The sequence below is a fragment of the Thalia democratica genome, chromosome 5, assembly GCF_965202585.1.
Source record: "Thalia democratica chromosome 5, ktThaDemo2.hap1.1, whole genome shotgun sequence".
In the NCBI taxonomy this organism is placed as follows: Eukaryota; Metazoa; Chordata; class Thaliacea; order Salpida; family Salpidae; genus Thalia; species Thalia democratica.
In genome coordinates, this window is record NC_139169.1 from 81,118,408 (window position 1) to 81,135,110 (window position 16,703).

The 16,703-nt window shown below is 24.9% G+C and overlaps 1 protein-coding gene across 1 annotated transcript; it reads left to right on the forward strand.

Annotated features, from left to right (window-relative positions):
- The first annotated feature begins 1,382 nt into the window (after positions 1–1,382).
- On the forward strand, positions 1,383–14,647 carry LOC145835998 (SH2 domain-containing protein 3C-like). The gene is made up of 11 exons (XM_082943774.1): positions 1,383–1,624; positions 2,860–3,348; positions 5,508–5,649; positions 8,327–8,464; positions 10,899–10,978; positions 11,241–11,334; positions 12,097–12,174; positions 12,818–12,938; positions 13,171–13,319; positions 13,761–13,884; positions 14,226–14,647. The coding sequence occupies exons 1-11, from the start codon at positions 1,389–1,391 to the stop codon at positions 14,390–14,392; spliced, it is 1,818 nt and encodes a 605-aa protein (XP_082799900.1). The 5' UTR covers positions 1,383–1,388; the 3' UTR covers positions 14,393–14,647.
- The last annotated feature ends 2,056 nt before the right edge of the window (positions 14,648–16,703 follow it).

Consider the following 16,703-nt stretch of genomic DNA (forward strand, 5'->3'; position numbering starts at 1 on the left):
GTCATTCTATGTATAGCTAAAAATTATTTAGAATGATAAGGTGAATAAAAATAAAATTTTTCTCTAGTGTGACTAAAACTAAAATCAAAAGATTATTCAAATTTCACTAAAACTAAAACTGCGGCCCGCGAAGACTTTGTAAACTTGAAATTTGGCCCGCGACCACCAACTGCTTGCCGACCCCTGCTCTAAATGAAGCCAATATTTAAAGTTTTCGAATGACATTCTATAAAATTGAGTATACATATTTACTTAAATCCAATAGTTTAAGGTTTAACATAAAGAATAAAGAAGTTTCTAAAATGAAAACGACATTTTTTAGTTTGTTCTTGAACAACTCTTTACAATACTTGATTTTTGATATTTTCCTTGTTATCACAATTTTTTGTAGTTCGAAGCAAAACTACAGAAAATTTAAAAAACTGCCACATCAAAAGACCGAAAAAAAAAGATTTATTGAGCATTTTTTGTCTGTTTTGGCTGGGCAAACATTAGAATAAACTCCCCTTTTTTATCCTTCCTGCCAACTTTTGTGATCCGGATACGATAACAAGAAACATGACTTGATCTGTATGAAGCTCCGCTGCCGAAAAATTGACACAGAATACTTTTTGCGTTGACTGCAAACTTTAGTCTATCGACTTACTTTGAATTGCTTAAAAGTCATTTGAAGATCACAAACATTGCGTTTTGTTACAAGATAAAAAGTGTACAACGATTTAAAGCAATATATTCTTAAATATACATCGCTAGACAACTGTTTTTTTTTACTTAAAGGTAATTAAAAGTCTTTTAACTACAAGATAACTGAAATATTTTCAAATAAACAACATCTGTATAATTAGTGTGAAAACCAGTGTTATGTCAACTTCTGGATTTTCATTTTACAACAAAGTGTTTCATAACATCCAGCAGCGCAAATTTCTAACATCACCACCGCACAATAAACATATGTTAGTGTCAAACTTGAGAGCTCTTTTAGTACTAACAAGTAAAGTGTGACTCACTTGAAGTTCATTTATTTATCTTTAATGCTTTATTGTTTTAAATCACTTTATGTTGAAGAGTTTCTGTCTTTTTATTTTATTTAACACCATAAAAAACTGGCTTTTTTTTCTAGTTTCCCATAAAACAAAATGTTTGTGCTTGAATTTTCAGTTGCTTTTCAATTGAATTTCCATACCGTTTTTATAAATCTTTAATTGTAAACTACTAGACAATGTATAACGTTTAAATTTTTTTTAAATTAAGCAGATTAAACAACAAATTTAAAACTCATTACATTACTAATTAACAAAAAAACTGATGAAGCTTATTTTTCTTATAAAAATATTAATTTAAATAGCAAAAAATTACTACATCAAGTTAAATTTCAGCTAAATTAAATAATGTACCAAACAAAACTGGGATTTTCCCAAAATCAAAACTACAAAGAAAATGATTCTCATGAGGAACTTGAGGAGGAGTTTGTAGGAGGTTGCCATGGAAACGAGGTGACGTCATACGCGTGGTTCCACGGCGCGTTGCCAGGCGACCAAGCTGAAAAGTTACTGAAGCGAAACGGACAGTTTGTCGTCAGATGTGTGACGTCACAATTAATCGGAGAGTGCTTCTTGTCTGTCAGGTAATAGCTACTACTCATTTTTATATTATTTTAAACATTATATTATTTTATAATTCAAATGTCTTTTGAAGTAAAATTTAAATTTTAATATCAACTATTCTTTTTGTGTTGTAAAATGTGTTCAGTTAATACTGTTTGTAATTAGGTTTTTATGATCTCCCAATTGACAGGATTTTGAAAAATAACGGCCCTCTGATATGTAAGGTAATTCCCCTTCACTGGTCCACTACCCATATACTTTTTCATGTCTTTACTATTAATTTCCCATTAAGAAGCTCTGGTGCTTAGTTTTCAAGATGCTTCTAATCAAAAAAAATTAGTTATGAATTTTTAAGCAGTTCAGTTCTGTAAACACTGTTTTTTTAGTTATCACAAAGAGTAAGATGTTTAGTAGTAAAAAAATTTGATCAGCATAATTTTTAATTGTTTTTTTTTGACTACACAAAGCAGCTATATACTTAAACAATATAAGATTATAAAACGTATAAGTTTAACATGTGTTACAAGTTGAGTGCAAATTTCCACCAAATCAAGAAAATATGTATAAGAACTCATAAAAACCCCCAATTGTAAAATGTACAAGTTTTGGTTGATATAAATAGCTGCAACAATCACGGTTTACTTCAAGTGAAAATGTTGTTTTATCGGTTAAGTGCAGGAATTTTAAAAAGTGCATTAAATTAATCGTTTTGAAAAGCATTATTAACTATTCATAAAAAATTGCTCATAATGCGTTTTAAACTGAAAAGAAAACAATTCGTTATGCTTTTGTAATATTTGATTGATTGGTACTTAACGAAAAGGTTCCTTTGTGATATAATCCTTAAGCAAATTTTAATTTTGTTTACTATTAGTGTCAATTTGATTTATTAAAGCTCTTTTAAAGCAATTTTAACATCAGCTAGTTACGTTACAAATTGTTTTCTGTTGTGATTTTTTTTTTCGCTTATATAAATTCGAAGTAAGTATAATTCTAAGTATTCATAATAAGTTAAATTTAGCTTTCAAAAGTAAATACTTTTACTTATACTTTAATCCTGAATTGTTAGTATGATTAACATTAAAAACTATATTAAAAGCTATATTAAAACAAATGTAAAAGCTTTTTAACTTGCTTCATAAATATAGCATAAATTTTTGAGATATGACAAAACAAACAGTTTTTGTAAAACAATTCTGTCTTAAGTTAAAACAAATTATTTGATTACCAAAAAATTATTAATAAAAATATTCAGATACGAAGACAAATTTCACCATTTAAAAATTCACCGCTACGTGGAGCAAGTGAGCGCCAACTACTCCTCGATAAAGTTCAAAATCGGGAAAAACCCCCAAAAAGAAAACGTCACCATGGAAACGTTCGACAACATTCCCTCATTGGTCACTTTCTACAACAGGAGAAAAATCCCCTCCCACGACGTCATCATAAGCGAGCCGGTGCCGCGCAAAAATTCAATTGTGACGTCACACATTAATGATTATGACGTCACAAAATGCAACTCGGTTTCTTCCTCAGTGACGTCATCAAACTCGTTTCCCGACTCGTCGAAATCTTCCGGGTCTTCATGGAAACTCAACCACATGACGTCGCCCTTCAGTGACGTCATAGACGTTACGTCACGAGTCGTTGCCAAGCAACCGCCGAAGCCGACTAGAAAACCTACCTTGGTAAAAAAAGACTCAAACCTGAGGTTTCCGAAAATCCCTGAGAAGCAAACTAAGAAGTTAGTTATTGTTATAATTAAACATTTTAATTTAATAAGTATACCTTATAAAACTAAAAAGTTTTATTAAAAAGTAACTTCAACTTTATTTTTGCACGACCACCAAAAGTAGTTCCTTTCTAACATTTTTGATGGTCAATTGTTGAATAACAAAAAATTTGGTTTTCTTCTATACATCTTAATTTGTTATTGCTTCTTGGATTAATCTGCGATTTTGGTGTAAATAAAACTGAATTTTTTCGATATTCAATATTTCAACACTAGCTATGAACTTCTACGGCAAGAGTGTTGTAATATCTAAAACTTGTACACGATATTTTATAAATTTTAACATTACTTTTGATTTGTACTTTAGAAGTATTTAAAAATTCTTAATAATGATTCCCACATAAATGTATTTTTTAAGTATAAACAGTGGCTTATTAAATTTTTTTGATTAGCTTAGTCTTTTTTAAACTTATCTGAATTTTATGGATTTTGTTTTGTAAGTAAGCTACTAACAATACTGGCTAAGAAATGATAAACCAATACTAATACCATTTAAAAGGTTGTTATCTATAAACACCACTTTCAGATCAATATAAGTATTTGATAACATTTTTGCTTAATAAGAATATATGACACTGATATGATAGCTCCATCAAATGGACGTTTTTATAAATACTTTGTTTGCTTAGTTCCAGTTGTAAAAAATTATTTGTGTGTTTAATAAAAGCCTCTCAAAATTTTATTGATCTGATGTTGCCAAGATAGTTGGAATTTAAGTTTTAAAACTAAGTTTTTTTTTTATGTACTAAATTTCTCTTAGTAATTTGAATCCACGTTTTTCAGAACTTAGTTGTAACACTAAATATGTTTTAGTAAAGTAGATTTATATAGCATCTATTTATTAGCATTAAAACAAAAATAAATTTTAACAAAAAAAAGTCGAACAAAAGTTTACTCTACAAATTTGTTCATAGTACAAGCTAAAAGAATTTTAAAATTAAAAGAAACTATTCTGTTTTTTTTAGTCTAGCTAGATTTAAATAAAGTTTAATCCTTAAAGAAAACAGCAAAAGTGCAGATTAAAAATTTAAAGTTTGCTTAAAAATCTTTTAGACTAGCATTAAGTTGATTTTCAAATAAACAATTTAAGAAAAATCCAATTAAGTTTTTAAAATTCCTTAAAACTTAATCATTGAAAGGATGATCAACCAAGCGTGAAGATTAATTTCTCTTCAAATAATCATAAGTCGCTAACATGGTGAATACCCCACCCTGTAACTTTGTAAGGAATGTTTGAAATTATTTTGCTCATTCATTTGCAGATGCTACAAGTTCAGACTGATTTATCAGATAGTTGAATTTTTTATACTTTTTGCACAGACTGATGAATTGTTTTTATAGCTGAACTTTTTTATACTTGTGTTTATGTTTTTTTCATACAGTTTTGTTTGTGTTTTTGTGCAGCTTGATCAACTGCATTGAAAGCTCAACTTTTTTGTATTTGTCTTTTCATGCAGTTTTTGTATTATATTTGCATAGTTTTGTTTTATTTCACTCTCTTTTATATGTTTGATCATAAGAACATTTTTAAGCTTCAGTTTTAACTAAAGAACTTTACCTAAACTAACTGTTTCTTAAACATTTTCGTTTGATTTCCTTCTGTTTTGTAGGTTGAATTATTTTTTATTCAAAAACCTTATTTTTATTGATTTTTTTTATTTAATTGAAGTTTTAGTTAATTTAGTTAAAAGCTATTACTTTTGTTGTTATAGTTCAATAAGCTTTGTTGTTTTACTATCAAGTTACAAGAACAGTTGTTGTTTATTTTCTTATGTAAGTTGTTTGTAGACCAGTACATTTTAAAAACAAATAAAACTTTTTTTTGTAAACAAGTTTCGTTTGATCGAACTAAATATGTTTAAAATGCATTTTTATTTTGTTTTTCATAATATTTTAAAAATGTTATAGTTAACAATTACAAAATTTTTTTTACTTATTATACTTTTACAATTTTATTTCAATAAGTTTAAAAAAGTAATACTAAAAGTTATGTAATGTTTTCTCTAGCTAACAGCATAAAACTGTTTTTAGTGCTTAAGATTACTTTTAAGCACAGATAGTTTTCAAAATCATTGTTATTTAAGTTTTGAATATATTTTTTATTTTTCCAGCATAAAAAGCGCAAAGTCTTTTACAAATCAAACGAGTAATACAAACTTGAATAACAACACAAAACCTGTTTCGTTACCTCCCAAAACTAGAAGGAAAAATAAAACTGAAACAAATCGTCAAAAAAGAAGGTCCCAATTTGATGTTAGTGTTCTTTTGTTTACTTAATTGTAGTAACATCTAAATGAAAGTTCATAACTTAAAGCTTAAAACTTTTCTTTTCGTAAATTATTTGGTGGTTTTAGCGTCTTTTAAACTCAAATTTTAAAACTTAAGTTGTTTTTATTTCATAATTTTTTTAAAGATATAGTCGTTCAACTTTTTACTTGTTTTTGAAAAGGTTAAAAGTGACACATAATGTTAAAAGTTCATTGGAGGTTTGTATAAAATATCAATATTGTATTGAGCCTTATAAATTAGTTGAAAATAAATTCTAAGTTTACTTACAACTACTAATCTGATATTGTTAATCAAAGTGTGAAAATTTGATATTTATAAATTAGTTTGAAATAAATTTTAAGTTCACTTGTAACTTATAAACTGATAGTGTTGATTAAAATGTACAAACAAACAGCTTTGATGGATGTTTTGAAAATATTCTACTGTAAAAACATGTTTTTTTTTATTTTATGTTTTCTTGAGCAAGAGTGCTTGTATGTAGTGTATTTTATTTAACAAGCTAAGAATGTTTTCTTATCTTTAAGTGCTGTATTTTTGTTTTCATAGTTCGATAAAGGTGTACAGTGTTTATGTTTTTACAACTTTACGAGCTCAAGTGCTTAACTAAAGTTTATAGTCGTTTATCAGATGAACTTAATTCAGCCAAGTATTGTGTATTATTCTTTTATTGTACGTATTTAATCATTGTTCTTTTTTTTTTTTTTGCAAAACATCTCAGATTTCAAAACTTTTAAAACCTTTTTTTTTAATACTATTTAAACTAAATTAGGATATTGAAGAATTAAAATAATAGCAAAGATAACTGACAAAGTTTTTTTTTTAATGGTATCTTTAGAAACTTAACTTTGATATTTATGCTTTCTTCTTACTTTGAACTTTTTAAAGTGTATTTTTAGACATTTATGAACTTTAATGATATTTTACTACCGTTTAAAGTTAGTCGTTTTTGATAATGATAGTTTTAAGGTTTTAAATGAAGGTGTAAAAAAAATAATTAGAAATTTATAGTAACTAAAGTGTTGTTTTAAAAATATTATTTTTTAACTAAAAGTTCATATTAAACGAATTTAAGTTGTCAAAGAAAATTCAGTTTTGTTTGTAAGTTTTTCTTAATAAAATTGTTTTTCTTGTTTTGAAAAGCATGTAACACATCGGTATAAGAACTTCTGTTTATAATTAATTTCAAGGTTATGATAACAACCAAGATTAAACAATCTTGGAATTTTTCTTATCTTTAAGTGGTTTGTTATTGTTTTTATATTTCAAACAAGTCTAATCCTATTAACGTTTTAAATATTTATGAACTCAATTGTCTTTTGAAATATTTTTTTAATCTTTGTCTCTGTATTTTACTTTTGTTATACGATTTACTATTTTCCTTATATTTGTTTAGCATATATATATTTTTTTATTATTAATCACTGATAGTTTAGTTTAAACAGTTTTCAATTTAGACCCAATAGCTTTTAATTTAACAACTTAAGGTAACAAATATGAATTAAAAGATGGCTCAAAATATATGCTCGATATCTTAACTAATTTTTAAACTATTTTAAAGTCATTACCGATAAAAATCGCTTTCGTTAAAATGGTACCTTTATTTAAAAATACTTAATAAATTATATAATTTCTTAAATGGTTGTTAATGATATTACTAAATGATAATACCATAATTAAAAATATTAAATAATAAACAACAACACTTACGATATTTGTGAAATCATATTTTACACAGTAATTTTGTACTAATAACCCTATAATAATCTAATAAAGATGCAAGAATAACTTTTCTGTACACCTTATCAAAACAAGCTTCAAAAGTTTTCTTATCTTTATGCACCTTATCAAAGTTCGATAAACTTAAAACTTGTTTGTGTATTTTTAGCTTTAAGAACTCAAGTGGTTTTTTGAGAGTTTCGACTTATTTTCATGTTTTCTTAATTGAAAAAAAGTATTAACCTCGTTTTTGAGATAACTGAAAATTAGGTAAAAAATAAGTTTGTGTTGTAGTTTTAAAATTGAAAATTTAGTTTTTATGTAAACTAAATTTAAAACTTGTTAGAGTTAAAGATTTTTTTTAAATCCCTTAAAATAATTGATTACATGTAAATTAACTTTTGTACTCAAAAATTAAATTTATATTCAAAATTTGTAATACTAAGTTTACAAACTATTTACAATGCTTCTTAAAGTTTTCTTAATTTATTTTTAAAACAAAAATGTTACCAGCTTTTTTATTAACGTCAAAAGTAGTATTTATATAGATGGAATACTTAGTATTGTGTTTTAATAATTGCTGAACTTTTGTAAAAAAAAAATAAGCACAAACAATAACTAAAATGAATATAAAGTAATAAGAATAATATTATCAATTACCAACTGTCAAATCTGTTACAAGCCATATACTATTATGAATTTTTGTAATTAAGTATTTTTAAAGTAATAGTAGATATAATTACTTTTTAATGGAAATTATAAAATTTTTTGTTTAATTTAAGGAGTAAAAATACTAAACTATTTTTTGGAGATTTAAAACTTTAACGCCTTGACATAGAACTTATATTTTTGTATTTCTGAAGGTTTTGTAGGTTGTGGAAAGATAAAATACTTAAAATTAAAATTTAACTCCTTTTTTTTTCAGCCATTATCATATCAAAGCCAGATATTATCACAATACAATAAACCGATGGACGAGGTAGCAATGAAAAAAACAATAAAAATATTACTTGAAACTGATACATACCAACTAGCAAGACATCTTACTTATATGGACTGTAAGGTAATTATATTTGTTAATATTTATTTTATAATGAAAAAAACAATAAAAATATTACTTGAAACTGATACATACCAATTAGCAAGGGGTGCACGACTATTCAAATTCGGACAATTCAAATTCCGACAATTCAAATTCTTGACATGAAATTAAAACAGCAACAAATAAAAAAGTAATGTATATTTGTTAAATATGAAAAACACATATGTATTTCATATTAATATCTACAAGCCATTTAATTTTTTTTGCAAAACATTAAATATTTTTAGAGATATGGCTTGAATAAAGTAAAAAACATAGTTATTTTTATTAATTTTAAAATATTTTCAAAATTATTTTAGATTTTGAAAAAAATAAAAAAGTGGTTTGTAGATATTAGTAAGATCTACATATGTAATTTTTATTTTTCTCAAATTTATAATAATTATTGAGATATAGTCATTTAAATATTTTTTTAAGAATTTGAATTGTCGGAATTTGAGTTGTCCGAATTTGAATTGTCATGTAACCATTAGCAAGACACCTTACTTATATGGACTGTAAGGTAATTATATTATTAATGTTTATTACATAATGAAAAAACCAAAAAAAAATATTACTAGAAACTAATACATATCAATTAGCAAGACACCTTACTTATATGGACTGTAAGGTAATTATACTTATTAATGTTTATTATATAATTAATAAAACAATAAAAATATTATCTGAAACTGATACATACCAACTTGCAAGACACCTTACTTATATGGATTGAAAGGTGATTATATTTATTGATATTTATTACATAATGAAAAAAAACAATAAAAATATTGCTTGAAACTGATACATACCAATTAGCAAGGCATCTTACTTATATGGATTGTAAGGTAATTACATTTATTTAGATTGTTTATTACATATAAACTCCCCAAAAATCAGCTATTTAATATTTTTATTTTTGGATTTTAAATGAAATTTTTACTAGTGTTATTAGTACATTTAAAAAATTTAGGTACATCTATACTAAAACGTTTACGCTTTTCTATTCTAACTTAACCACAACTACTTATTTGTTAAGTTAGGTGAAGTAATTTCTAAACGTATTGAGATTTTGTAAATTATTTTATCATTTCACTCGAAGGTTTACCAACTTAAAACGAAAACAAGTATTGTGATAAAAAATCAAAGGGCATATTTAATAACTACCTGACTCATTTAAACTAAGTTTAAAATTTATAAGAGTTTGTACCATAAGGTTAAAAAGTTATAAGCGCTTTGTTTAAAGATATAAACTTTAAAGTAAATGATATTATTTTAAACTATAAATATGTTTTCAAAATGCATCACTTTGGTTTATTTTTATTAGATTTTAAGATAGTTTTGTAAAAATAACTAATTCTTGTGTCTTTAAAACTTTAGTAGTGTAAACAGATATGAACTATAAGTATAAATTTTATTCCTATAGTTTTATTGAAAGTCAAAACCTAAAAAAAAACATTTTAAAGCAAAGGAGACTGATTGCATTGTAATGTTTTTTTATGTACGGTGTTATAAAGAAGATTTTTTAGAGAGTTTAGAGGTATACAATAAAAATCATAAAACCTCGTATACACGATATAATTAAAACAAACTACAAAAAGCAATGAACCTTTTCAAGAAATATGTATTGTTAATAAACATTTACTTTACATCTATTGATTATTTTTTGAAATCATTCAAGCGTTACTGATATGTTCGCGTGTGACTAATGAGCCGTAACGAAACTGTCTGCTTCTACAAGTTATCAAGTAAATTCTGTCAATGTGATGAAATTTTTTACCCGCGCTAACAGTTTTGGTTTCCTCTCGAAAAATACTGCAAAAAAATATTCAAGCTTTTTTACAAATTTCTATGTAGCAGTATAATTTACTGTTATTATAATATATTTATAGTAAACTCTTTATTTTCTGTTCTGAAAACTATTAAAGTGTTCATAATTAAATTTAAAGCCCTTTAAAATGTTATGATAAACTTAATTGAACATATTTATTTTTTCAGTTTGTATAATTTAGAGTTGTTCTAAAATTTAAAAGTTCTTGGTTCTTTTTTTAAGCTTTCGTGACCTTTTTTCGACTGAATTTAAAACTTTTAATGCATAATAGACTTTTAGTCTAACTTTATAATTATCTAGGGACGGGCAACTATTCTAATCGGTCGAGATTATAAAAAAAAAAGCTAAAGTTGTTTCAAGCCAAAAAATACCTTTCGGGCCGGATATTTCTGTTGGACGGTGACCATCCTTTATAGAAGCCTGTGAAAAAAAAATATTTTCGTTTTTCTAAATTTTGACTGAATTTTTATACTGAAACATAAAAGTATTGCTGAAAAAAAACTATTTGAAATAAACATACGCCGTATCACTGAATGAAAAAACATAAAACTTAATTATTTAAAAAAACATGTAAATTTTTGTCAGATATGCAGAATCATGGAGGACGGTTTGGAAGAAATATTTTTACAAAAAGGAAAAGATTTCAGGCAAGATCTGCTCGAAAGGTTAGTTATTTCACATTGTTATATTTAAATTATTGTTTAGTAATATTTAGTAGTTATACCTTTTCACCTTATAAACTGATATTCATTATTATTACTTTTAAGATAAATTGTTAATTAAAATTACTTAATTTCAGATATCAGTCTATAGAATTTTAATTTTTGTAATTACTATATAATTTTATTGAATTACAGATAACACTTTTTAATACTATTTAAGTAATCATACCCCTTTTTATATTTTATTTAACACTTTTAATTTCAGATACCAGTCTACAGCTTTCTGGGTGATAATATGTATTGTAAGAGGGGGGATTAATTTAGAGCACAGAACTAAAATACTCAACATTTTTATTCAAGTATGTATTGATTTAATAAAAATCTAAGAAAGTTTAATACATTGTAATTTAAATTTAAATAATTAATAATTTTAAAGTGTTAAATTTTACCGCCTAAAATTGTGTTATAAAAAAACGATTAACCTTTGCTTTTAATTAATGCTTACGTACAAAGAAATGAAAAAATAACGTACTTTTTTTTTCAATTCAACAGATTACATATTTAAGAAGAAAATAATTGAGTTGTACCCATTGTTAAGATAAGAAATTTATTTTAATCTAAAAAACTTCTCAACGTTAAATACTATTTTCTATGATAAAATCGTTTTGAACTCAAAGCTCAATGTCTTTTATAGAAAAAAATAAAAATATTCTTTTTCTCACGAATTCATGATAAATTCGTGTATAAACCTTTTTGCCGAGTTCTATTCTATTGTTCGCTAAATCGCATAGTTTTCGCGTAAATATGACAAACTTGTGTGAACTTATTTTTTCAAATAACAATCGAGTTAGTTGTATTTTCGGTTGTTTGTTTTTTATCTGTCATCAATATTTATCAAAATAGAAAATAATAATGTTAACTAATTAAAAGACAGCCATCGAATTAATTTTAAGTTTAAGAAATTTATTTGGTACAAAACTAGTAATTATATTATTTGGATTATTGTTGTTGGTAGCAAACAAACCAGTTGTTAAAATGGGGAATTTATTTATTAATATTTCTACAGGTAGCAAATGAATTAGTTGTTAGATTTGGGAATTTATTTATTAATATTTCTACAGGTAGCAAACGAACTAGTTGTTAGATTGGGGAATTTATTTGGGTTTACGGCCGTCATGCATGGATTAACAAGTAGTCACGTGAGTAAAATAATTAATTAAACTCGAAGCAAAATACCTTCAACAACTATTTTTATATTTTTGTAAAATTAAAAGTTTGAAAATAAACCAGTTTTATTACTGACCAACAGTGTTGTAAATTAAACCTCAACAGCTTGATAATTTTATCTAATTTTGTCATTTTTACATATACTTTTTTTTTACTAAATACTTTTTGTTTACCTACTCATTCAAGTAAAAGTTTACTTTATAATCAAAACATATTGGATTTTTAACCTTTAATAGTTTAATGCAGCCAGTTTTTCTTAATAAAAAGTTGAAAATAATATAAAAGTTGCAAATAAAGAAATTTTATTTTAGATAGAAAAATCTTTAATATTAGGTTATTTAATAAATTGCTTGCTTGATTTTTTTTCTCATGAGTGTATAGCTAAACTTTTGTGAATTTTTACTTAATAAAAGACAGAGGCTTGCTTGATGGTATATTACTGTTTAAACAAACTTTGGGTTTTAAATTTTGCTATAAAACTTTAAAAGACAAAACTGTTTATGACATATAAAAGTTTTTCAAAAAAAAACTCTAATGCAGTTTATGCAAAAATAAGTACATCTTTATGCAACTGCATAATCAAGATTATTGCATTAACAAAATGTTCTTCATTAGGTAGTTGGAATGAAAGATTTATGGGATAAATTGAGGTTTGATCACACAAACAATTGGGTTACTTTTGAGAAGAAGCTACAACCCCTTCTTTGCATGCTCAATGAGGGAAAAGGACATATTGGTAAACTAGAATTAATGAAATTTAAATTAATAAAAAAATTATTACTAAGATAACTAAGTTTTACAGATCAAAATTAGTACCTTTTAGTTATATTTTGCTAATTTACTATGATGCTTTATTTATGTTATAGTATAAATGCTACTTAATTCTGTTAAAACAACAACTAAAAATGTATTCAATAAAATATAACTAAATAAGTTAAAGTCAATAATTTAAATAACTTGATTAACAGCATACAAGTCAACATCTATTCCCAATATAATTCCATTTTTACGATATTTTGAAAATCCACTTGATTACATTCCTCATAATTCACAAGAAGAGAATCTGTTAAATAAAAGCTCTAACAATAACATAAATGAATCTCAACAAGAAAATATTGTTAGCACTTTTTTACTTTAATCAATTGATTTTAAAAAATTCGTTTTTTAATCCAGAAAACTATTTTAAACTTTAACTTGAAGTTATAAAGGATTATGATCGATTATAATAATAATTATGATCGTAAACATTTAAATTAGTTTAGTATTAATAATTACCTAACGAGTAAAGGTTTTAAAGTACACTTGTAGTTTTTAGTTAAATCTTATAAGCGTTTTAATTTGCAAATTGTAATGTGCAATAAATGTATTACCAGACTGAAGGTTAATGTGAATCTATTTGTATTTATTTTATTTATTAGTGTAAAATTAATATTCAAAACATATTCTATTCTTTTAATAATTAAGAAATTTTGAATCTTTCTCAAAGTTTACAAAAAGTTTAAAATGCAGATTTTACCCTGTACTTACCTGTCCTTACAATAAATATTAATTGTTACAGAATTTCTGGTTTGAGAACTTGCCTAACGACAGTTTTGACGGTATTCAATCAAATATGACGACTGCAACAAACATAATTTGTCAACAGGACATTATTTGTCACAATTATGCAAATAAACTAAACGGTAAAGTCTATTCCTAAGCTAAAGATTTATTTATCAATAGTAAAAGTTTAAAATATCAATTTTTAATTAGAGCTAATAGTCACGAAGCTATATTATTATAGCTTAAGTTGTATTTTTAAAATAAAAAGTTATAAACTAAACAAAGAATTAGTACCACTATTGAAACAAAGAATTTTTAAATCATTTAGGTATTTATCGTTTTTGCTTCATCTGAAATATAAAGCAAGTATCTACAATAACTTGAGTTACAATTAAGTTCTTAATGCTTTATTAAGTATATATCTTAAAAGTTCAAAATCTTCAACTTCTATTTTTCAAAATAAATTTATTATTTGTTTTAGATTTCAAAGTGAAGGAAAATATATTAGAAGTGTTCACAACAGATTTTCACTTGCGTTTATTGTACGGTACAAACACTAATGACAATCAAATTATGGAAAGATACAAAAAATTGGACAAAATTATCGGACTGTTAATTAGAAAACGATTACAAAACACTGTATCGTGAAATTTTTAAATAAATTTTTACTCATATTTATTAAAAAACTAAGAGACAATTATATCTTACTTATATGACTTAAAGTAATTTTAAGGTCAGTTTTAACTATTTTTTATTTAAAATACTTTTATTTTTTCTACTTTTAGTTACTTTTTTTTTTTTGGAATATTTTGCAGTTTTTTTATCATTAGAAGTGAACTCTAAAAAAAGTTTATTTTTAATTTTTTTCACTTTGTTGTACTTTTAGTTAAACAATATCTCAATCATCATTGTACGTATTTTTTATCAATCAAGTTAAAATAAACTTTTTTACCGCATCTATTTGAGTAAACATTATTAATTATAGTTTGTAAATGTTAATTAATGTAATTAAATTAAATAAGCTATTTCAAAGTAACTTGTATCAATATCTGACCAAGTAGTACAGGTATAGAAAACTTAAGAAAAATAAATAAAACTAAGTATAATAAAAGTATAAATTGAGTATGATAATTTAATTATAGAGAATGAACTTAGTCAAATTATTTAATTTGAAGTTATATAACGCTTAAAAAGTATCTTACAATTCTGTGTTTTATAATTGTTTCAATTTTTATGCAGTTGGAATCAATTGTACACTCAAAATATTGAATTTGTTTAATCTCTTATAACTTTTTGTGTACACAAAATAATGGCATTGAACACAATTTTTAATATTTTTATTGACCCTGTCTGAACTTTAGTGTAAACTAATTTAACTGTACATAGATGAACAAGGTACTATTTAGAATAATTTTTACAGTTTCACCTTTTGATTTTATAAAATTTGATACCAGTCAAACTATAAGATTATAAATTTTTCAAGATTAATTACTAAGTTTTCTTGAAATAATAAAACTTCTAACGAGTAGGTTAACCTTTCTGCAGCTGTTTACTGTGAAAACGAGTCAAATATGCACGAAGACAATTTTGCACAAAGACATTTTGCACGAAGGGTCACTTTTGTACGGAGGGTCATCTTGCACGAGAGTAAAAAAAATAAAAAGAAGAAATAAAAAGTAAAAAAACAAAAAAAAAGGATAAATAAATAAGCAAAACAAAAAGAAAAAATGTTATCTGTCGAGGGTAAGGGTTAAGAATGACAGTGATAGTAAAAATAAAACCTAATAAAAATCATTAATAAAAGAAATACAATGAAAAAAATTCAAAAAAATAAGTCACTTATTAAAAAAACAAATCGAAGGAAGAGTTAGGGGTAATAGTGATAGTAAAGAGAAATTAGTAAACAATTATAGTAAAAAAATTTAAATCCGAGCAAATGCGTTTTCATGCCAAAATGACCCCTCATGCAAATTTGACGCCGTGAAAAAGTACCTTCGTAGAAAAATATCCCTTCATACAATAGTGACCCTTCGTGCTAAAGTGACCCCTCGTGCTAAATTGACGTCGTGCAAGAACCTCCCATCGTGCATTTTAGGGATTTTCAATTTGCGTATACTGTAGGCAGCAAACTCCTTATATTTAATAAAGAAGAAAAGAACTTTAGGTGTTTTTTAATTACAGAGTTGTTGTTAGTATCCTAATCACTTAATAGTAGCTTTTTTATTTTATTCTAAACAATTAAATGTTTGCCAAATGATTTGGTAACATTTGGTTTAAACTAGTTTCTCATCGTAAAAAACAAAAATATGTTTACCAATTATTAAAAACAACCTTTTTAAGACAACTGAAAATAAAATTTAGACCATAGTAAGCATTCCTATTTTCAGTTATCAAACAAATCGCCATTATTATGAAATAATTAAAACATAAGAGAGTTTTATAATAAATTGAAAACTTTAGTTATAAGTTGATGTGAATTGTTTTTTTGTTTTGTTGAAAAATTTTGTGCATGAAAAAAGTAGAATTTATTTAGGTTACGAATAGAAAGTAATTCTTTTTTTACCCATAATTTATAAAAATTGCACTAAAAAATTAGTTTTAATAAACAACTATTTTAAGTTTTCCTTGCTAAAACTATAAAGAATAAATAAAATTTAAACACAGTCTCAAAGATCAAACGTAAAATTGTAATTTAAATTGTTTATTGTTTACGTTTATTTATCAATTTAGTTTCTTTCCCATGACAATTGCGTTAAATTATAATTAAAGTTCATTCTAAACAATTGATTTAATTATAACTCTGAAATAAAAAGCTTCTTTTCATCTGTAGAAATTATTAGCTTTTCATTATCTGTATTATAAAGTGTATAAATGAAATAACTGTACACTTAACAAAAATATTACAATAACATATATCCTACAACTAGGTTTCAAAAAATGTATTTAAAGTTTATTATTG